The sequence below is a fragment of the Carettochelys insculpta genome, chromosome 2, assembly GCF_033958435.1.
Source record: "Carettochelys insculpta isolate YL-2023 chromosome 2, ASM3395843v1, whole genome shotgun sequence".
Classification (NCBI taxonomy): domain Eukaryota; kingdom Metazoa; phylum Chordata; order Testudines; family Carettochelyidae; genus Carettochelys; species Carettochelys insculpta.
In genome coordinates, this window is record NC_134138.1 from 219,110,359 (window position 1) to 219,132,946 (window position 22,588).

Consider the following 22,588-nt stretch of genomic DNA (forward strand, 5'->3'; position numbering starts at 1 on the left):
CAGTTCTGCTAGTGACCATTGCCTCAGTTTCCCTGAGCCTAATGGCTTTTTACAGGATAAAAGTCCAATAGAAGTCAATGATTTACTCATACAGGAGATATTTTAATACCTCCCTCCCTAGGGTTCTGTGAGGCTTAATTCATTAACGTTTGTAAAGTGTACTGAGATTTGGGGACTGAAAATCACTGTAGCAGAGCAGAAGACTAAGGCCTCATTTCATCAGGACTCCTTACTTCCTAAAGCCCTGTCTGTACAAGGATTTAGTTGATAAATTTCCCCACCACCACAGTTTTAGCTCCATGAGTGGGTGTAACAGGGATGTGTGAGCACACACAAAGACGTGAAGCTGCTGCCAGTGCTGTAAGCATTATGTCAGCCAAACCTGCTCAGCACAGGTGACGAGAACATGACTAGAGCTCTACGAATAATTGTTTTTTTTCAGTTTGGTAGCCAAATTTCTAGTAAGAAGTCCTATAACACCTTATAGACTAATATCTGATGAAGTGGGACTGTGCCCAGGAAACCTCATACTCCAAAATATCTGTTAGTCTATGAGGTGCCACAGGACTTCTTGCTGTTTTTGAAGACACAGACTAACTCAGCTACCTCACTGATACAAATTCCTAATGTTCCTGAAACACCTGTGTGTTTAGTTTCCAACTGAGGGGTGGCTGAGGTTTTTTGGGGGCCTATGCTCCCATTCACAGGATTATCATATTTGACCTTTCAAAAAAGAGGGCACCCCTCAGAGGGAGTGTATCTGTATCAGCAGCTACCAACTCTGGTTGTATCAATGTGCTATATGTACCACAGCACATTAACACAACGTGCGTTGGTAGCGGCTGGTACAGATACAACCCCCGCCGGGGTGTCCTCTTGTTTACATTCAACCCCCAAAGGAGAACATCCTAAAGTTGCAGTGGAAACCTGCCACACCAGCAGAACCCAGAGGCTCTTTTCACCACTACGTTTCCTTCCGCGCGCCGACGCACCCAGCAGCTACAATCTTCGGTGGGAGGCGGCTGGAAACTTTTGCCGGTTCTTCCCCCCCACCAACCCCGGGGCTGCAGCTGGCCCCTTCTCTCGCTAGCATCGCTCCGCTGGCGGCGCGGGGCGGGCGGTGGCTGGAGGCCGAGAGGCGTGCAGGGAGCCGGACTTTATTCCGCCTGCTCCTCCCCCGCCCCACCGCTCACCTGCGCTCGCCGGAGCCCCGCGCGGGCAGGAGCTGCGGCCCCGGGAGGCGAGCAGGAAAAGGCGGGAGCGCTCGGCAGCACCGCGCCGCGCTGCCTGCACCTGCCGTACGACTCGGCGGGCCCCGCGCAGAGGTACGCGCCGGGCGTGGCTGCGGGATGGCCGTGGGCTCCGGCAAGATGCAGCCGCCGTGCGGGAGCGCCGAGCCCGCCCCGAGCCGCAGGCCGAGCGCCGGGCGCAGCGAGCCGCCGGGGCAGCTGCGGCAGAAGCTGAGGGAGCTGCCGGCGCGCCTGCGGAGCGGGTTGACGCTGCGGAGGAAGAGCCCCGCCGCCGGGCCCCGGGTGAGTGACCTGCCGGCCCGGCCCTTCCAGCCCCGCGCGGCCTGCCTGGTGCTGGGGGCGACGCTCTGCGGCAGTCCCGGACCCCTACCGGCCTGGCGGGTGCCCTGCGCCTCCCTAGCAAGCTCCAGCGGTGCCCCCCCTCGGGGAGGCGCAGCCTGAGTGGCAGGGGCTGCGCTCCAACGCTGGCCCAGGTCTGGGCGTCCTGCTGAGGCCCGTCCCAGTCTGGCCTAGCCCTTGGGGGCAGTGGGCCTTGTAGCTTCCCCCAAGGCAGGCTGCAGCTAGGCTTGTCGAAGAGCGATAGGGTGGCAGTGCGTCTTGCCAGGTTCGGTTTCGTATGCCCAGTGGGGACACACTAAATCCAACCATCTGGGCTCCCCTCTCGACCCTGGTGCTCCTGAAGGGTAAGGGAAGTCGAGAGGAGACTTTCTATCATGGACCTCCCACTGCAGGGACAGCAGGAGAAATTTATTTAGGATATGTCGACTCCGGCTGTGCAATTCACGTAGCTGGAGTTGAGTATCCTAAATGGATTTATTTTTTCACCATAGAGCAGACCTGACCTCAGTGTTAGCTAGTTAGGTTATGCCTACACTCGGGAAGGTCCCTGGCAGATATGCAATTCTAGCTACCAGAATTGTGTTGCTAGAAATGACATACAGTAAACCCTCAAAACATATGGCTTCAAGTTGTGCATAACTTGCTTTAACTCGAGTTAAGCCAAACTTGAAGCTGCTCTGCAGCTGTCAGCTTGCCTAGCTGCCCACAGCTGCAAGCTCAGAGCCTCTTCTCCCTGCCTTCCCTGAGCTGCATGGCTGTAAGCCTGACAGCGACACCGCTGGGGAAAGCAGGGAGAAGGCTTTAGCCTCCCCTCCTACTTGTGCAAAAACTTGAGTTACACGGCATTTGTGGGAATGCAACCCCCATGCAGTTCAAGGGTTTACTGTACTTGCAATCAACTTACTTTGCCATTCTCACTGAAGAAGGTCAGCCTTCCCTTACTCCTTGTGATACAGCTGACCCCAGTAGGTTGCGTTTGCGCACCCCTACCAGGTGTGCAAAACAGCCCTGGAGGACAGTTGTCTGCTTTAGCTCTGGAGTAATGCTTTAGGGATGCACAATAAACAGGAATTATCCTGGAAGTTATAAGGTGGGTTGGCTGCGAAATAGATTTCCATCCTGCAGCACTTCACGTGAGCCAAATGTTTCCTGTTGGAACCACACAAGCCTTTTGAAATTTGTATAAAGGAAGTGGTGTGGGGGAAGGGGCAAGAGAGAGATTCACCCTAGAGGAGGTCACAGTCCAATAATTAAAGCACCACTGGGAAACTCAGGTTCAAGCTGCTGGTCTGAATCAGTGCTTTAAGTCTATATTGATTATTGTTAGGCTGGGTGTTGCTCCTGGAGCAGAAGTGCCCACTTGGACCCAAGAAACTCTTCCTGGTGACAGTTTTGTTGCAACTGGTGAATTCCTGTGAAAAGCGTTGTCCTCAACCAGTCAGCATGTTCTGATAGCAAAGTGCTTTGTAGAAAATGTTCTGAGCAGTTCTGGATATAAGTCATTTCTGTGATATCGTAAGAAGATTTCAAAACACAATTAAGCATTTGCACTGTCCTAATTTAGTCTTTACTAATAGGTGGGATAAAATTTATTTCCATTTTGCAGATTGGACATAAACGCATAGAAAGGTTAAAATCCTGTATTGAGTCTCATGCAGTGAGTAAGTAAGTAACAGTGCCTGAAATGCAACTGAAATTCTCAGTTGTGTTCGAACAACTAGACCATATACTTCTCAGTGCCAGTAGCATGACAGGCACTGATTCAAATTTGTTTATAATAGTTTAATGATACAAGCTAATACAGATGAGTGGGGAGCACCACACGTGCAGAAGTTTGCCTACATGATCAGTATGGCAGAGTGGCCTGAAATCAGTATACTTTATTACTGGTTCTATTTACTGCTTCCCTTTTATTTATTTTAAAATAAAAATATAGTTGAAGAATAGGATAAATAAGACTAGTTAGACATATCCTATTCTTCCAAATCTTCACCCGTATTTTTTATCTTCTTTCCCTCTAATATGGAAAACTTGCAAAAACAGTATATCAAAAGGACGCTGCTAAGGTGTTTCAAATAGTTTTTAGAAAGTAGTTTCTTGGAATATCTGAAGCTCAACTCTTCTAGATTTTCAGCTGTATTTGTTCTCTTTCGGGTACATTCAAGGACAAATAAGGGCTGGGGAACAATGGCGTTCTGTAAAGGTATGTTTGCACTGTTCTTAAATCAGATGAATTAAATTGGGTTCCGATTCCAGTTTAGACATTGCAACTTGGGTTTGCAGCTTGAGTTCAAACCCAAGCTGAGCTGCTCTGGTATTTTAACCAAAGTTAGCTAAACTGAGTTAAGAACACACTTTTCTGCAGTGCAGACATATTGTGAAATTCTGCTCATTCATGAAACCACACACAGCAGATTAGGAAGATTTGTTAACACGATTTCCCTATTTTAAATCTTATGTTCTTTAATTAAACTTTAAAGAGTTAACACTATGAACATTTACACTGTGAATATTTGGGCACCTGAGTTCCAATGTAGGACCAAAGGGGAGATACTTAGTTGTTATGTGATCAGTATCTTTGCAGCACAATACACATGCTGCTGTTAGCTGGCCAGATTGCTCTCTCCTTTGATTCATCTTACAGTATTTCTTGAACTGTCTATCTTGGTGGAAGAGAGCGGGAGCTGTGCATTTTGGGAGTCTGGGATCCTAACCCCACAAATCTCTGGGATCTGCAAAGAATGGGCTTTTTCTGCTGCTTTTGCTCTAGCAGGAGCCATATGGCCCATGTGCGGGTTCTCCTGATTCCGTGGACTGGTAGTGGTCACTGTTGTGTTATCTGTCTGAAAATCTCTGGGCTTTGGTGGAACAGTGTTGCTGGGAAGTGAGATTGTGTCATGCTTCCATTCCCCCAGGACTCTGTGAATGGCGATGTCCACACTAGAGAGTTTTGTTGACAAAACCCGCAGGGTGTCCACACTCCCACGGCATTCTGTCGACAGTAAATTGACAGCACATGCCACTTTTGTTGGCAGCATTCTGCCACCCTCTCCTGAGGCAGAAAGACTGTTGCAGAATTTTTCAACAGAAAGACAGTCTGGATGTTCGGAGCTGGTGAGGGGCTTCTGTTGACAGGCACGGCTTCCAGGACACTGGGCAGCCCTGTCTGCTGTGCTTCTGGTCATTTGTTCCGTTGAGAGAGTGGTTGGTCAGTCTGGATCGCTCTTTTGATCTGCTTGGCAGTCTGGCCACAATCTGTTGATAGAAGTATTGTTGGAAGATATCTGCTGTGGACAAATCGCTCTAGTGTAGACATAGCCAATGTGTCTGTTGTAGCAATGAGTGAACCTTTCCATTTGTACACACAGACTCATGCTAGTGTCTTGAGCTAGTGTGTTAAAAATAGTAGTGTGAATGTTGCTGCTTGCTCAAGCTCTTGAGCCTACTTGGCCCCTGGGTTTGAGCCTCAGTGACCACTGTGTGAGCTTGAACCCTGATAGTGTCAGTTTGTCTACCCTGACTCAGATGTTTGTCCTATAGGTATATCCTATGAAGCTCCACCCCAAACAGTGTCAGTGGAGTGACACTGAAAGATCCTAAAAGTATTACTTGCACATGCCCCATCTGTATAGAAAGGGGAAAGCTATGTCCAATGTGTGGCATTTCCTCTATATGTGAATCCATCAGGAATAGTCTAGCTTCATCAGGTTTAAGCAGTTGCATTACTCCTATTTCATTCTTAGTGTGTGTCTACAGCAGTTGGAGGTGTGCCTCTGAGCCTGGAAAGAAAGATGTGTTAACTCTGCTTAAGATGGTGTGCAAAAAATAATAGAATGGCTGCAGCAGCACAAGTGTCAGCTAGGATTAGCCTCCTGAGTTTATACATGAGGTTGGGTGGGCTTGTACTCAAGTTACCACCACTAAGCATGCCATACCACCATGCAGGCCTATGCTACTCTGCTTTTTCAAGCAGAGCTGTCACGGATCTCTGCACTGGGAAGCTTGCAGCTGCTGTGTATGCATTTCCTTAGTGTCAGGTGGAACTGTTCTCAGGTGAGCTCTGACTCACTGAAATCCCTTTTTGTTTATTGTTTACTTTTTTTTAGGAAAACATTATGTCCCACTCAATAGTGCAAAGGGCCGAGAGTCATGAGACTTGTTCTGTTCCTGTTTCTGACACTGACTTGCTGTGTGACCCAAAGCAAGTCATTTAATCTGTCTTAATTTCCCTGTATCTAAAATGGGGGTAACAATACATATTCATGCTTTGTGATCTGACAGTGATTAAGCACAATACAAGTGTGAAGGATTTTTGAGTTGTTTAAAGGTTGCCCATTGGCAAGTACTGCTGGAATTTTCTTTAATGAGAAATTAAGCATTTGGGTTAGAGAAAAATGTATAAAGAATGGCATAAACTCTGCAAACAGATATAAGAAAAAGGTCAACATTTTCATCTCTTTGATCTGCCAGTCTTTCAGTGCCTGATTTTGGCTGTTGTCTATTCAAGGACTAATTCCAAATTTCCAGTCTGTGACAGGAATAACTGAGAATTGCTGTAGAATTACTTTGGATATGGTGATATAAAATATGCATGTTCCCCTCAGCTCAGTGGAGCAAAAAAACTGGACTATGTATTTCAGACCTGCATTGATTCCCTATAACCAGGATATAGAAACTTGAAAGATAATTCTTCCTCTTGATTTTGGATTGTGTCCCGTCTTCTCCATTTAATGTTCCAGGTCTCAGTCCCACAGCCACGTGAGAATGAGAATAACTTCAAGTAGCCCTGTTCATTACAATCAATATTAATGAGAGTAAAGCATTATCTGTTTGCAGGATTTGTCACTTGGGGATTTCTGTTAGTTTTGGAGCCAGAGACCATACTTATTTGTCTCTTGTATAGCACAGTCATGTTGTTAGTACTCACAGTAAAAGTGATGGTGGGTTTTTTCCCACCCCTCATTGGAAAGCGAAAGAAAATTTGAGTTCTGTGAATAAGTGCTGGGGCTTGGCTTGAAGTGCTTTCCATCTCATACAGGGCTTACAGTTTGATTCAGTGCCTTTCAGCACCTCCACTATATGAACTGTTTCAGCACTTGCGTTCTTCATTTTAATAATGCGGCACCAAAGAAAGAACACGTGTTCTGCATCACTCAGTTTAAGTGCAAGAATCTTTCATTCAGGAGACAGTTCTCTATTGCATGATTTGCATCTGTTATTGTGCAGAGCTTCCATTGGATTCATGTTGTGTAACATTCTGGGAACAAATGCATAGAACATATCGTATAGATTGTGGATCAGAGAGAAGGAGAGAGCTTTGCCCTAAATACCTTATAGTTACAACCACTGTTGTCTGGTTTTAGGTAACTGACCTTTTTTTTTTTTTTAAATATATATGAGTATAATGAAGGGTGTAAGGTACAGTATTCTGTTCTGTGGCAAAACACTGAAATCAATGTGCAAAATAAAATACTGGACTATTATTGTGGGTGATGTAACTGCCAGCAATATAGAGATAGAATAAATAGAATTGGTGACACTAGCTTTAAAACCCGAATTTTATTGGCTTTGAAGTGCTACTTAGTAATATTAGCAGTGTTCATCTGAGCAGGTATTACTGTGCAACTAAAAATAAACTCTGTATGTAGTCCTGAATTTTTCCTGTTGTAATCAGCTTATTATATACTACTACTAAAAGTTTCACAGTATCTTCTTAGTTTATGAGGGCTGAAACTGGTGATACACGAGAGACTGGGCAATGATTAAAATGTTGGATGGTGATCCCAATAGCTCCTAGAAACTAAATTTCTAACTGCCAGAAGGTGCAACTGGACATCAGGGGATGCATCACTAGAAAGTTGCCCTGTTTTGTTCATTCCCTCTTAAGCATCCATCACTGATGTATGTTAAAGGCAGGACTGGTCTGATGCAGTATGACCATTCTTATGTAACTTCAGTGTCTATATTTTTGTTCTTGCAATACAAACTGTTTCAGAGTGAGTGACAAAACTGAGGATATAATTATTATGAGTCATATTATCATATTGTAGGAAGTATTTGCTGTGATACATAAATAGAGTACAAGTTCAACTCTCTCTGGTCTGGCAACATCCACCAGGGAATTGCTTCTCTAAGAATAAAGGATCTGTTTCCATTGAAATTGAAAGGAAAATAATGAAAAAATTTCCATTGGCCATATTTTTGTAGGCTCTTCTTGTGTGTCTCTGTTCAAATCAGCGTCCCTTTGACTACATCTCTCAAAATAAATGAACTAAATATGCTTTGTGGAGCAGTGCCATTGATTTTTTTTAAAATGTTTGTTTAGTGTAAATATGCAAAATTTGTTAATTCATGGTAGATTTCTCAGATGGTGGTGTGAATAAGCAAGCTTCTATAACATTTTTTGCAATAAACTGTGCTGAGATTAGTGTTAATTCAACAAGAACTGGGTGGTAATGTTTTCAGCTGGAAGTGCCGTAGTAATTCTGTATCTTGAGGAAATTTCATGATAAGATGTACAATTTTGTAATGATAATGTTGAAAATAGGAGGCAGTAAGTTTTAAGGAAAGTTATAAAACCAATGTTCTTCCCCACAATAATGCTAGCTTATCTTAATTAAAAATTATATTCATATACAAGGAACCAATGTATTTATTGTGTGTTGAAAGGAGTTTCTTTATCTTTAAATGCCATATATTTTCCTTGGCTGGAATGTTTATTATACAGTTAGAGTTGGAAGGAAAGATTATAAGGATGTAGATCAGTTATCATTACAGATTTACTGCACCATGCAACACGGTGAGTTGAAAGGGCAATTAGATATCTTGTTTTCAACCAGAGCACCCACTTGACTCTGCTCAGCAGTACTGTCCAGTTGGGAGTGCTGCACAGTGGGGCTGCCAGGCTTCCTGCTAGCCTCTGTGCTGTGCGGCTCCCAGGAAGAAGCCAATGTGTTCCCCCTCTGGCTCCTATGTGCAGGAGTAGACAGGGGGCTCTGCATGCTGCCCCTGCATGGGGGACAGCTCCTGTGAATGGGGCACTGCGCAGAGTTGCCTAGGTGCACCTTCAGGCAGGAGTCATATGGGGAACATGCTGCAGCTTCTGGGAGCTAAGGTAAAAACACTGCCTGGAGCCTGCCCTCTCCTGAGCCCCTGTCCCATGCCGCAACCCCCAGTCTGAGCTCTGATTCCCCTTCTGCCCTCTGAACCTTCCAGTTCCAGCGCAGAGTACCCTCCTGCACCCCAAATCCCTCATCCCTGGTCTCACAGCATGTACCCATAGCTGGAGTGCTCACCTCTTCCCGCACCCCAGTCCCCTGCACTGGCCCAGTGAAAATGAGTGAGTGAATGAGGGAGGGGAAAGCAAGTGGCAGGGGGAGTGAGGGATGGAGTGAGCAGGGGTGGAGCCTCAGAAAAGGGGTGGGGCATGGGTGGGACCTTGGAAGAGAGAGATGGCAGTGGTGTTAGGTTTTCTGCTAGTAGAAAGCTGAAACCCTATGAGTTGGCTGAAATAGTGTGGAGTTAAATTTGCATCCTTGCTGGGAAAACCAAAATACCTTTGTTGCAGGAAAATAAGTGGGACTGTGCTCAATGGAATTCATTCCCCTCCCCACCCAACCTGTGTTCATGGTGTGTGCTTCCTTGGTTTCTGTTCTAGTTCCTGGTTTGGTATAGCGGTCACAGCCACCATCTCACATAGTGCGATCTAACATATAGGGCATTGCCTAATGCTGGCATTGACCTGCTATTTGACCTTGGACAAATCACTTGAAACCATTATGCCTGTTTATCTTATCAGTTGACTCTAGACTGTAAGCTGAGGCAGGAAACCTTCAGCGCATGGATCATATGCAGTTCATCAGGGTTAGCTGCTGGTAGGCCATGAGGCGATTTGTTCACCTGAGAGTGTGTCTGCTGTCATGGTCCCCTACAGCACTCAATGACTGTGGTTTTCTGTTCCCAGCCAGTGGGAGCTTTGGAAAGCAGCATCCTTGCCATGTGCTGCTTCCTGTGGTTCCCATTAGCTGGGAACAGTGAATCATAGCCATTGGGAGCTGCAGTGGGTGAGGGGGATAGAGAGGGGTAGCATGCCTGTGGACGCTCAGGTCAACAAACTGTCTCACAGCCCACCAGTGGCTAGTCTGGACAAACAGTATGTGGACTGTGCGCTGGACGTTCTCTACCTGTGATGTAAACTCTTCAAGGTAAAGGCTGTCTCTTGATAGATGTTCTAAAATATCTAGCATGCTAGGGCCTTAATGCTGATTGGGCCATGTAAGCGTTACTGTAATTAAAATTGAATCTCTTCTATGGGGACCCTGTTGCAGTGTCCCTGCCTTGGCACACAAGCGTCTGCATGTGGGACTATGCAGATGTGGTGTTAGCACAACTTTGCTACAAGGAAGTTGTTGAGCTTCTATACAATTAAACTCTGAAGCCCCTAATGCAGCAGAACATGCGATAATTTGACATCTCAGATGCCCACAGCTCAGTATTCTTTTTTACCCTGGGTATTTTGTACTGTTTAGTCCGTGTGATGGTCTTTTATGTACATGACATTACTTGTATCCATAACTGTGATATCAGTGAAAGTTCCATGATCAAAAGAAAGGCAATGGTGCTGGTGAATGCAAGAGGTTGGATCAAAAGCCCAAATTGTTCTTTTATTTGCTAGCATAAGAGGTGCTGTCTGTAGAATACTGTTTATATCTGCCCTGCTTATTGTTTGTTTATTCAGAAGAGTTTGACCTTGTCAAATGATCTACCCGCAGCTGTTTACATAAAGGGTGTACATGTAAATAAATGAGCCTGGCACAATTCCTACAGTACACCTTTTATTCTGATTTCTTTTTCAGTAGTTATTCCTTGGAGAGCACTTCTACTTGGGTAAAAGTCAGTATTTCTGCTATATTTTAGAGAAAACATTTTGCTGATTAAAAGGGTTTTTTTTTGTTTTGCCAATCTGTATCAATTACTAAAAATTTGTTCATCCTACCAATAACAAAGCCTGATATAGTATTTTCTTCATGTTAACTTTGGATTAAATCCTATATATAACTTCACAGGTAGTATCACAACATAACCAATCACTTAAATACCATGACCATAAATCTTTAAGCTTAGCTGTTATGCCAATTTAACATAACCAAGTGTGAAGAAAAATTGATGGAAGGTGAAGCAGTATTTTGTGTACCTCTTAAGACATTTTAAACCAACAAGGTATTGAATGTAAACCTCACACTTTTTGTTATGTAGTTTTATGAACTCCTTCTCTAAGGAGAATAATACAAACTCAGAGTGCTTTAAAACCTTGGATAGCTCAGAAATACAGGGCAAATTCCAGTTCTTGCTTGGGATGATTTGGTGTGCTTCAGACACAGTTCTGCCAGAAAACTGGCTTAACCTGTTGTAAAGGAAATCCATAGTGTTAACATAATGGCTCTGTGCCAACCAATCCTTCCCCTAATATGGGGCAGTATTACTGGTAGAAAAGTCCTGGCTGTAGTGCCTCTGCTCTCTGGTCATTTTACAGTAGGGTCTGGACTATTCCAGATCAGCTGTAGGATCTGGAGACAAAGGTGGTCCATGGACTTTGACACAGGTTGTGTCCTAGGTGCATTGGAAGTGTAGCATTCATCTCCATATGCCTGCCTGTCTTCCACTACTGGAAGGAGGCTCCTTCATAAGAGAAAGCAGATAGTGACAGAGCTTCACGCTATAGTCAGGACAAAGTTCCCAAGGAAATTGGTCATACAGCTCCTGTACCACTTTAAGCGATAGCGTATCAGATCTCAAACGCTACAGTAAATAGGGTTGGATGAATACATACTTACTAATTTTTTGCTTAGTTTCTTTAGACTTGTATCCACATTCATTAAAAAGGAATGCCTGTCACTTTCTGTTAGTTCTCCTCAATAACTCTTAATTAATGGGTGTTTGCAGAAGGTAGTAATGGTGATTTAGTAAATAACTAAGGTCAGCACAAAGGGCACCATGCTGCAGGAGGTCCATTATTTTGGAAAAGACTTAAAATTGAGATTCTGACCATTAGTAACTGCTAAAGATTTCATGGTATTTCTGCAAGACTATGGGTGTTTGGCCTGGCATCCTGATCAAATTCTGTCTTGGGTAATTGCATTCCATCTACCTAAAATTCCCCATGTAATTTCAGCTGGTAACTGGCTATCATATCCAGAATAAATTGCTGTTGTGCACTGTTAAGCAGCTACTGCATTTCATCCCATAGGTGGGCACAATTCAGTAGCGTGGGAAGTTATTTTTAAATATGAAAAGGCAGCGAGAAAGATGTGTGCACAATCAGAAAACTGCCCAGGATGTGTGTAAATGTAAATAACGTACATATCTACATCTAACTGTATAAAATGAACTGGCTATTGGCAAAAGCATAGATGAGGAGAATCGATTAAAACAATCACTCTGGAGCCCTCTTTGTGTGTTCTCTTGCTCTCCTTTGTAATAAAGTTTTAAGTTATGCATCTGCCTGTCATCCCGATATATGCTAGGCAACTAAAGTAGAATTCACAATCAGCAGTGCCAACAGCCACCATATGCTCCAGGGCAAGGTAGGAAGGGAACCCAGTGCCATGCCCTGGAAGGGCCAGGGCCAAGAGCAGCAAAGTGGGGCCAAGAGCCATCAGCTCTCAGCCCTGCCTGGACTGTCAGATTGGTGGTGGCGGGGCAGTCCTGAACTGTGGAACTGCCCCTGCCCCCGCCCCCACACCCTCACAGCCGTGCACAGCTGGTGCAGTGCTGCTACAACAGTTCGAAGGGGCCCAGAGCTCTCACTGCCACCACTGCCAAAATAGCAGTGGTGGCAGCTGGAGCTCCAGACCCTTATGAAAAACTGGGCCCCAGGGGAAACTGTCCCCTTTGTCTCTCTTCCTCCTCCTCCTCTTCCCACCTACCCCACTTTGGCAGGCCTGCTTACAGTACATGTGGCATGCAAGTCTGTAAATATGTACGTTATTTACGTTTACTGAACTGAGTACAAGACGATATGAGATTTGTCTTCTTGGTTTAAAGCAGCATCGGACTCATGGTAAATATGAGTTCTTAATGAATGCAGGAGGAATCTCTAGCAGCTGTTTGCCAAAAAAAAAAAAAAAAAGGATATTAAGAATGCTGTGTGCTTTATTTAAGTGACAGAGAAACTGTAAAATGGTTGGCTATAAAAGCCTTGTCCATGCTAGTTCTGAACTGGGCTAGCTCTAATCATGTTGGGGAAATGGTTGTTGAGCACTGCCTGACAGAGATCTTCCAAGAGTATTTGCTGCCCTGGTTGATTGTGAAGTTACAAACTGAATCTCTCTAATCAAGAACTCTCTCATCCAGCAACATCCTTAATCTGGCATGATTTTAGTTAGCCAGACAATCACTTCTTGGTTGTTCTTGGTGTTCTGTGTTGTTGTTTAGCTGTAATTTATCCCTAAATGTCTTCCAAGAAACCAGTAAGCAGGGGAAGTGTTGGTAATGCTGCTAGACAATATTGATCTCCCATCATATAGCAAATTCTCTCATTTGGCACTGGCCAGGTCCCAAGGGTGCTGCACTAGAGTGGTTTGACCTGTATTAACGCAAAAATGATTTTCAGATTGATTTATTGATGCTATTTATCTAATTTATGTTTTCTGTTCACTTGAATGTACCATGGCCGATCAATAGTAATCCTTCAGGTTGGCAGGACAGACAATAGAATTGTTGGCACTTCAAGATGAAGTGCAGGAGCTCTGCCTCTTTTCTATTGCAATGCCTTCTCTATCCTTACTACCAAGTACACTATTTATTTCTTTTGTTCAAATCCTTTATGCCCTAATTTTAATGTAGTAATGCATGCATTGTATGAACATTAGCTATTTGTGTTTCAAACAGCAAATATGCTATTAAAAAGAGGTAGATACACACATACAGGCTGAACCTCTCTTGCCCAGCACCCTTGGGACCTGACCATTGCCAGACAAGAGAATTTGCAGGACCATAGTGGGTCAATATTGTTTAGCCCACTGCTTACTGGGCTCTTAGAAAGCATTTAAAGGTAAATTACAGCTAAATAACAGCACAGAACACTGAAAGCCAGCACTGGTGGCTGGTAAACTGTATGGGACCACGGGAGACTTGGCCACTCAACGATAAGTGATTGTCCAGCTAACTAAAATCATGCCAGATTATGGATGTTGCCAGAGAAGAGTTCCGGATTAGAGAGGTTCAACTTGTACTGCACCATGTGCATGTACCTATGCTAGCAGACAAACAGGTAATATAGGAATTTCCATACAAGGTTAGATTGGTTTGTCCATCTAGTCAGTATCCTGTCTCTGAGAGCAGATAGCAACAGCTGTAAAGATCATTTACCTTTGTTTGAAGCATTAGGCAAATGTTGGATAATCTGTCTTCCATGCTATTGTTTCCTCCTATTCTCCTATAAATTAGAGACTTTTTAAAACCCTGAAGCATGAGGTTAAATATCTGTTACAAAACCTGTTAACATTAGACATTATAATTCTGTATATTCCCAATATTTTCATAAATGCCCAATCCCTTCCTGAATCTTGCTCTGTTAATGGATTCAACCGCATCTTGTGGCAGTAAGTTCCTTGGCTTAGTTATGTTTTGCCTGTTAACAAGGTTGAATTTCCCACCTTTTAATTCCACTGACTGTTCCCTTATTCTTGTGTTTATGAAGCAAAAAATATTTTCTAGATCATTTATTACTTTTATATAAGATTCCTTCACATTCCCTCTTGTTCATTTCCTTTGTAAACTAAGCCATCTCAGTCTTGACTAATCTAATTTTTTTAATCTAAATTTTGCTACCTCAATAGTCAGCCTCCTTACCAGGTCATTAATAAATCTGTTGCATACATCATACCAAGTATTGGATTTTGAGGTACCTTGCTGTGATGCAGATGGGCTTTTTGAGTAGGATTAATCTCCTGTTTCTTAGCCAGAGTTTGATATATTAGGGTACTTTGTCTTCAGACCCCAGGACTACTTAATGTCTTCAGTAATATCTGGACAGGGACCTTGTGAAAGGCCTCTTGAAAATCTAAGATGGGGGACTGCAACCTGCAGTTCCAGAGCTGTATGTGGCTCTTTAAGGACTTTGTGACTGCCAGTGCTATATTTGCAAAGTTAAAAAAAAAAAAAAACAAAACCAAAAAACCAAACCAAACCTTCTGTTTATTTTTGATAAACAGTGAACATCCAAAAGCCCCAAAATGAACAACTCATAGCTAAATAGCAAATGATACGTGATCTTGAAACATTGTATTGCCCCCCCCCTCGCCCCGCCAGCATCCTCCAGAGAGAAGGTTTGGGAGTGAGAGTCAGAAAGACCAATGGTACAAACACACATGTAAAAAGGTGAGAAAACAGAATAAGTAAAAAGTTTGTGAACGTCCTGCAGTAAACTTTTATCTTGTTACAAATCATTGTGCGTGGACTGTTAAAACAGGGGCTACAAAAAGTATGGTTTGACATTATTAAATAAGCACTGTCTCGTTTTCACATGAATTGTGATTCTTGAATTATTGAGTTTTTACCTAATTTGAAAAAAAAAAAAGGCTCTTCTTGACATTTTAGTTGCCAACCCCTGATCTAGGAAATTATGTCAACAGATTCTCCTTTATCCACTACAGGTTAAACCTCCCTGGTCCAGCATCCTCGGGACCTGAGCAGTCTCAGACGAGGGATTTTGCCAGACCAGGAGTGGCCAATTCTGCCACCCTCATGGCCTCTGCCCCTGCTCCTGGGCTTCCCACCTACATCTTCTGGACCTCCCACCCACCCCCACAGGCTCCCCAGCCCTGCTGGCTCTCAGCCCCTGATGCCCCCCCACCCCCCATCTGCATCTTTCCCAGGCTGCAGCTTCCTGGCTGGCCCCAGTGGCGGCTTCCTGGGGCCACTGCTTTCCACATAGCTGCAGCTTTCCTCCTGGCCACAGGGATGAGCTGCTGCAAACTGCCACTCCCTGGCCTAGGGTTTCCACGTAGCCTTGGCTGTGGCTTCTTGCCCAGCATTGGGAATAAGCTGCCACTCCTCTGCTTGGGCTGCCAGCTTACTAGCCCAGGCCACTGCTCCCAGATCAGGCTCCCTAGCTGCTGCAGCCCCCTTCCCCATGCCATTGCTGGCAGACCAGCTGTGGCTACCCTGGGTTCCTGTCGATGGTCTGGCTGGCCCCTCCTCTTCCCAGCCCCAGGACTCCCTGGTCCTGCAAGATCCATGTGGTCCTGCTGGATGATGGATGTTGCTGGATGAGAGAATGCTGGATTTGGGAGTTTTAACCTGTATTTTATTGATTATGTTCAAAAAGATCTAATAGATGTGAGATGTGGATTTTTTTCCTTGCGGATGACAAATTTTAATCAAATTCCCTCCATACCCCCATAAGCTCTGGGCTATTTGTGAATAGAAATCTATTTGGATCTGAGGGCAAGGTGTGTATGCTATGACTCACTTATCCATATATCTAGCTCTAGGAATTGGTGTTTTTTGGTAAATGATTGCTGCACCAAATACAATAAACTGTGTTATTTGGTATTCAAACAACCGGAATTCTCAATTAACCATCATTCTGTTCCGTGCCCCCGCTGCACCAGCCATCCCCTTCTTACTCTGGCAGCGTGTGTGTGTGTGTGTGTGTGTGTGTGTGTGTGGCTGGCTGATGGCTTCTCCACTCTCCCACCCAGTGCCCGCACCCCAGAGTGACTCCTTAAGTGGCTGTACAGCAGTGGCGTACCGAGCGGTGGAATGGCAGCCACCCCCGAGAGCAGCTCCCCACCCAGTGCTGGCAGCATCTCCCTGCACAGCAGCAGCGCAACTCAGTGCCCACTGCCCAGAACAGCTCCCTGTGTGATGCAGCCAGGCGTGAGCCCTGCAAGTGGCTCCCAGCCATCTCCACCAACACGGTAACAGGGTCGTGGTTGAATGGGAGCTGATGCTGAGGGTGGGGGGGAACTGAACTTTGTTATCCAACATATTTAAACAGCCAGCAATCTCCCGGTCCTAGTGCTGCTGGATATGAAAGAGTTTACTGTAGAAGCACTACTTTCCATTGGCATTCTCTGTAATGGTTAAGAGAAAGTGGTGTAAGCCTGTTGGAGTATCTATCTTGTTGTCTTCCTTTAGGATATCTTAGACATTCTGTCTTCAGTTTGCCTCTTATCTGGATGTCCATTTCTGAGACCAATGGTCTAGTGATGGCTACTTTGCAATTCTGTTCACTGAAGTTTCTCTTCTGTTTTGGATGGGACTTATAATGAAGTAATGTTATAGTTGGAGGTATAGTTATTGACAATTGACCTTTTCTTTGTTTGTATTATTCGGGCAGTTCAGCATCTAAACCACGGGTATGGGCCCCTCTGCCCTAGCCCGTGACCCGGCTTCCCTGGATCCAGCCCCCAAGGCTTGGGACTCCCCTTACGAGCAACTGGCCTGCGGCAGGGTGAGGGCTGCTGAGCCCCAAACCTTGTGGGCTGGATCGAGGCGAGCCAGGGCCAGATCTGCCCCATGGGCTCTGACAGGGAACAGGAGTGCAGGACAGGAAGTGGCTCTGTGCCGCGCTATTGCTGTTTGCTGCCGTTCCTTCAGCTGGGGAAAGGGGAGAGGGAGTGGCAGTGCTGAAACACCCACACTGTGTGCAGCAACAGTCAAAAAAAGAAAATAGGATATTAGGAATATTAAAAAAGGGATAGAAAATAACACAAAGAATATTTTACTGCTCCTGTATAAGACTCTGGTACGGCCACATCTTGAATACTGTGTACAGATGTGGGCTCCTTGCCTCCAAAAAGATATTTTGGCATTAGAAGAGGTTCAGAAAAGGGCAACTGAAATGATTAGGGGTTTGGAATGGCCCCATCTGAGGAGAGGTTAAAGAGACTGGGACTTTTCAGATTGGAAAAGAGGAGACTGAGTGGGGATATGAGACAGGTATATAAAATCATGAGTGGTGTAGAGAGGGCAAATAAAGGAAAGTTATTTTCTTGTTCCAGTAACATAAGAACTGGAGGACACCAAATGAAATTAATGGGTAGCAGGTTTAAAACTAATAAAAGAGAGTTCTTTTTCACACAATGCACAGTCAGCCTGTGGAACTCCTTGCCAGAGGAGGCTGTGAAGACTAGGACTATAAGAGAGCTCAGGGGAGAGCTAGATAAGCTCATGGAGGTTAGGTCCATAAAAGGCTATTAGCCAGGGGATAGGAATGGTGTCCCTGGCCTCTTTTTGTTAGAGGCTGGAGATGGATGGCAGGAGACAAGTCGCTTGATCATTGTCTTCTGTCCACCCCCTCTAGGGCACCTGGCACTGGCCACTGTCAGCAGACAGGATGCTGGGCTAGATGGACCTTTGGTCTGACCCAGTAATGGCCATTCTTATGCTGCCTGGAGGCTTTATTCTTAATGCACTGAAATCCTGTGCTGGACATGCCGTACCGTGTCCAAAGAGTTCAGAAGCCGGGTGGAGGGGAGGTTCCAGAGAGCCCACCAGCTGTGTGGTGGTGAGGGCAGCCAGAGAGTCTGCCAGCTGTGTGGTGTGGTGGGGAGCCAGAGAGCCCACTAGCCTTATGGTGTGATGGGGCAGTCCTGGGAAATTTAAATGGACTTTAAACACAGGAAGCAATGTGATAATGTTAAAGGGACAAACTTTCATGAAATTCCTGTGCTGCTGCTTTGCCAAAAGAGACATCAGCCTCCTAGGGAATAACAGAAAGTGAAAAAGAAAATATGCTCATACTCTGTGGGCACAGGGCTGGGAAATTTGCGATAATTCTGCATGGTGCCATGATTCTAGATTACTTACTGGTGGCTTATGTGGCAAGGTGTGCTGTTGTGGAAACTGGAATAAGTCAGGCCATCCCAAAAACCTCGTGAGAAAAATAAGAGTGCCTGGCTGTGACCTTTGTGGAGACATCCTAACAGGATCATTGTTCTCCAGAAACATTATCAACTTGTTCTAGGAGCCCTGGGCTGCATATGCATAGATCCACCCCAGCGCAGGCTACTTGTAGCAGTTTTAAAAAAAACATACTCACCAGAAGTGCCCTCTCCAGCATCACTTGCCTCCAGAACATCGTGGGATGAGGGGACCACCTCCAAAGCGACGAAATAGTCCTGTCTGATTCCAGGATCAGTTTCAGCAGTCACCTGCAGACTGATTTGCTCATCTTCCTCTTCTTCATTGACCACCATCACCACCTCGTTGCTGCTATCACAGGATTGCTCAGAAGTCTCTCCTGAGGAGTCCAGGCAGTTTTTTGCGACCATCGGTTGGGTCACGCCCCAGAATTGCATGAAGTGGCTCATAAAAGTGGCATGTCTGGGGAGATGACTGAGACTGCTCATTGACTTCTTTTGCCTTCTAATGTGCTTGCCTGAGCTCCTTGATTTTCACCTAGCACTGCTGAGCACCCCTGGTGTAAGCTTTCTCTAGCATGCCCTGTGAAATCCTCCCATAAATGTCTACCCTTCTTTTGCTGGTTTGCAGTTGTCACAGGACAGATTTTCCTCCTCCCATCCCACAGCCATGAGATCCTGGATCTCCTGATTGCTCCATGGTGGAGCTCTTTTGTGACCCTGTGAACTCATGGCCAGGTTTGCTGCTGAGGTGTGCTCCTTAGGTCTGCTAGCCATGCTGGGCAGAAAGGAAATTAATTCAAAATTCCCAGGCTGCTTCCTGCTCACCTGGAGAGCAGTAGAGGTGAAAGTGATGGCTAGAACAGACATACTGGGGGCATTGTGGGATACGTCTGGAGACCAGTAAAATTGAATTAAATAATACTGTTTCTACATGAGCCTTATGTTGACCTTGGCTTTCAAATTTGGCATTACTCCTCGTGAAATGGGTGGGGCAGAAAAGTCAACCTTAGGCTTCCTTAAAATTGACGTAATGATATTTGTAGTGAAGACAGGTACATTATACATTCAGCCTAAATCTCTTAAAGTTGACTTTATGCTCTAATGTAGACCAGGCCAGAGTTAAGGTAGTTGGTCGTTGTTCCTGTTCTTAGATTCTTTTAGTAACATTTAGGGCTAGTTTGAAAACTTATGTTGGTAGAACTCCGTCTCTCAGGAGTGTGAAGAGTGCCCTATCCTATGCCCTGAGAGATGTAGTTAAGATGGCTTAACCCCTGGTGTAAATGAAAGTAGGCTGAGAGAAGAATCCTTTGACTTCCTCCTGTCACAGTAGTAAATATCTAGACAGAACAGCATTGCAGCTTTGCAACTTCGGTGCTTCAAGTATGGATATAGTTTTACTACTAAACTTCTGTAATGACCATTTGAAAACTAAACTTGATCTTTTGGAAGATGCCCATATTTTTCACAAATATCAAATAACATGGAATAAAATTCACAACTCACTCTGCAGTGTGTTGGGTTGTACCTAGTTTCTCATTTGAAATGCTCTGAAATGGTGCAAGGGTCTGAGTATCACTCGTGTTCGACCTGGTGCCCCTCTGTCGTCATCACTGGGGTGAAGTGGAGGGGCAAATCTTTGTCATAATGAGGGAAGGGCTGCCAGTAGGTTTGCCAGGTTTGGTTGGATGAATTCCTGCAGGTTTCATCATATGGTGTCACCCAAAGATTAATCCGTAATTTCTGGCAACTCCAGGACCACCATATTGGCCAGGCCAAACCTGAGCAGCACAGTCACCCCATGTGCCAAGTTGCAGTGGCTGGAGCATGGAGCCAGGTTCAGCGCCACAAGAGAGGAGCCTTCCACTTTGGCGTACACTCAGGACAGACTGACTCTGCAGCCAAAGACCTCTCCTGCAGGGCAGACACCCATACCTCTTTATGTGGGTGTAATGGAAAAGACAAACACTAAACTCCTGACAATTGAAATAAATATTCTAGCCACTGAAAATTGTCTAAGAACTATTATGTATTACTATACATTCTCCCCCCTCTCCAATTTTGGTTACCTTTGAAAGGTATCTTTAACTCCCTCATCTGTGAAGTGGAGCTACTGCTTGAAACAAAGCCAACTGACACAACATACAAATTCTTTTACCAGAGCTTTCCTAAAAATGCATTTTAAGAAGCCTTTGTGTAGCACTGCTGAGAATTATTCTTTGATCTCTGTTAAACTTGCTATTGAAGCGAGAGAGACAACATGGCATATTGAAGCATAATCAAAGTGTAGCTAACGAGACAAAGCTGCTAATGTAGTACTTGGTTTTATATTAAATACTAGTTGCGTTCACAGTAGAAATGAGTAATAACAATGAAAGTGATTTGTGTCTGTTTCTGAACAACACAGCCCTTTCAGAATCCATTTACTATAGTTGTAGAATAGACCTACTTTTGCTTCTCATTAATTTCAAATCATATTATGGGAAAGTGTATGGCAGGAAAATAGTGGTAAAGGAAGAAACCAGAGTAGTAATTTTATCAAATATTCTCTCCAGCTGTAAATAAAGTGTTCATATGCTACTGAAGACTTTGTGGTAAATTATATGGGATTTTCAAAGCTGAAGTATTTTCTTCTTTCTGTGGTTGTTTAAGTCTTTGTCTTAAATTAAGAAAGAGCAGAGGCTATTTTTAGGGTGGGGATGCTGATTTGCCTCCTCCCAACCTATTTGCGTCTCTTACAAACCCACGATGCAGTAACTCTAGGCATGATCAACTCTCCTGTACCAGGTGGACCAGATGCCTTTTCTTTTTTTTTTTTTTCAAGTGGTATCCAGTACGTCTGGTCCATGAGAGATGACATCATAGACACAGCTGGAAGCATATGCAGAGCCTCCTGGGCTAGTGGTCTGGATCCTCAAGATAACAGGCTGCAGAGCCCTCAGGAGCAGCAGAACTGTAGGGGGTGGTGAAGCTGGCAGGACCAGGGGATTGCCCAGAAGCTGAGATGTAGGGGCCAGTGGTGCCAGCATCTCCTCCAGCCCCTGAGTTGAAGGAAGCCTCAGGGTGTTGCAAGAGCCCTTACTTCTTGCACCTATGAAGAGAGGAGGTCTGCACACAGAACTTGACGATTTATATATGGTGTTTTAGTTCCTGGTTCTGATGATCTTGATATGGATAGGAAATTAATTTCCTTGGGCTCAATCTTTTGTGGCGTTCATAGTTTGGTGATGGGCCCAAGATAAAAACGGAGGTAAAGGTGCAGTGCACAATCAGCTTCCACTGACATTACCACTCAGAAAGTACTTGACACTAGAAGTGGTTGTAGAGGCTTTAATAGAACTGTATTCTGTCAGAATATGCAGCGGTATGAAAATCAAAACCTGTATGAAATCAGGTCAGTTTCACTGGAGCTTTTATTTTGGAAGGTGCTGGAGGAGAAAAGGCTGGGGGGTGTACAATAATGTGTAAATGTCCCATATTTTTGTAATAAAATGTTATGATTATTCATTTTGAAACAACTTTCATTTTTTTCTCATGCAAAATTCAAAATCAAAATGAAACTTTGATTATTTTCAAAATGGAACAGTTTGTGCCATCTCAAATGATATTTTCCCTTCTGAATTTTCCTTTGCCAGGGAATTTAGACATTTTTCATTTCATTCCAGTATGAAATGAAGACAAATTTTGAAATCTTAAGTCTTCATGAAATGAAATTTCCACCCTCTTCACAGTTGTATCCAGTTCTGTGCAGGACTGAGATTCTGTACTCCTCCCTAAAATGGGGACAATATCTGCCTAATGACCAGTACTAGTTAGCTTTGCATTAATAAAATGCTTTAAGGCTAAAAATACTGTGGCAAGAATGGCATTTTTTTTTCTGTTACTAAACGTTCAGAAGTGGTAATTTCTATTGATGTTCTGAACAGCACTATTGGACTATGACCACTGAAAAGGTAAAATTTTCTATGGGAACAGGATATGGCCCAAAAGGATTTAAAGTCCCCAGTACTTTGGGTTATGAAATTTAATAGCAAAGGGTGTAGCTTCATTTTAGCCTATTATGTATAATTTTTAAATGATTTTATTAGTGGGTGGTTTTAAAAATGTTGGGATTTAAATTTCTTTGAG

At 44.3% G+C, this 22,588-nt stretch overlaps 1 protein-coding gene across 2 annotated transcripts in view; it reads left to right on the top strand.

Annotated features, from left to right (window-relative positions):
- Positions 1 to 1,349: 1,349 nt before the first annotated feature.
- The window catches only part of RAPGEF5 (Rap guanine nucleotide exchange factor 5), a 251,304-nt gene continuing 230,065 nt past the window's right edge, over positions 1,350 to 22,588 (top strand). For both annotated transcript variants that reach the window (XM_074986184.1, XM_074986185.1), the window contains exon 1: positions 1,350 to 1,532. In XM_074986184.1, the coding sequence (XP_074842285.1) occupies positions 1,350 to 1,532 (183 nt within the window). The remainder of the gene's footprint in view (positions 1,533 to 22,588) is intronic.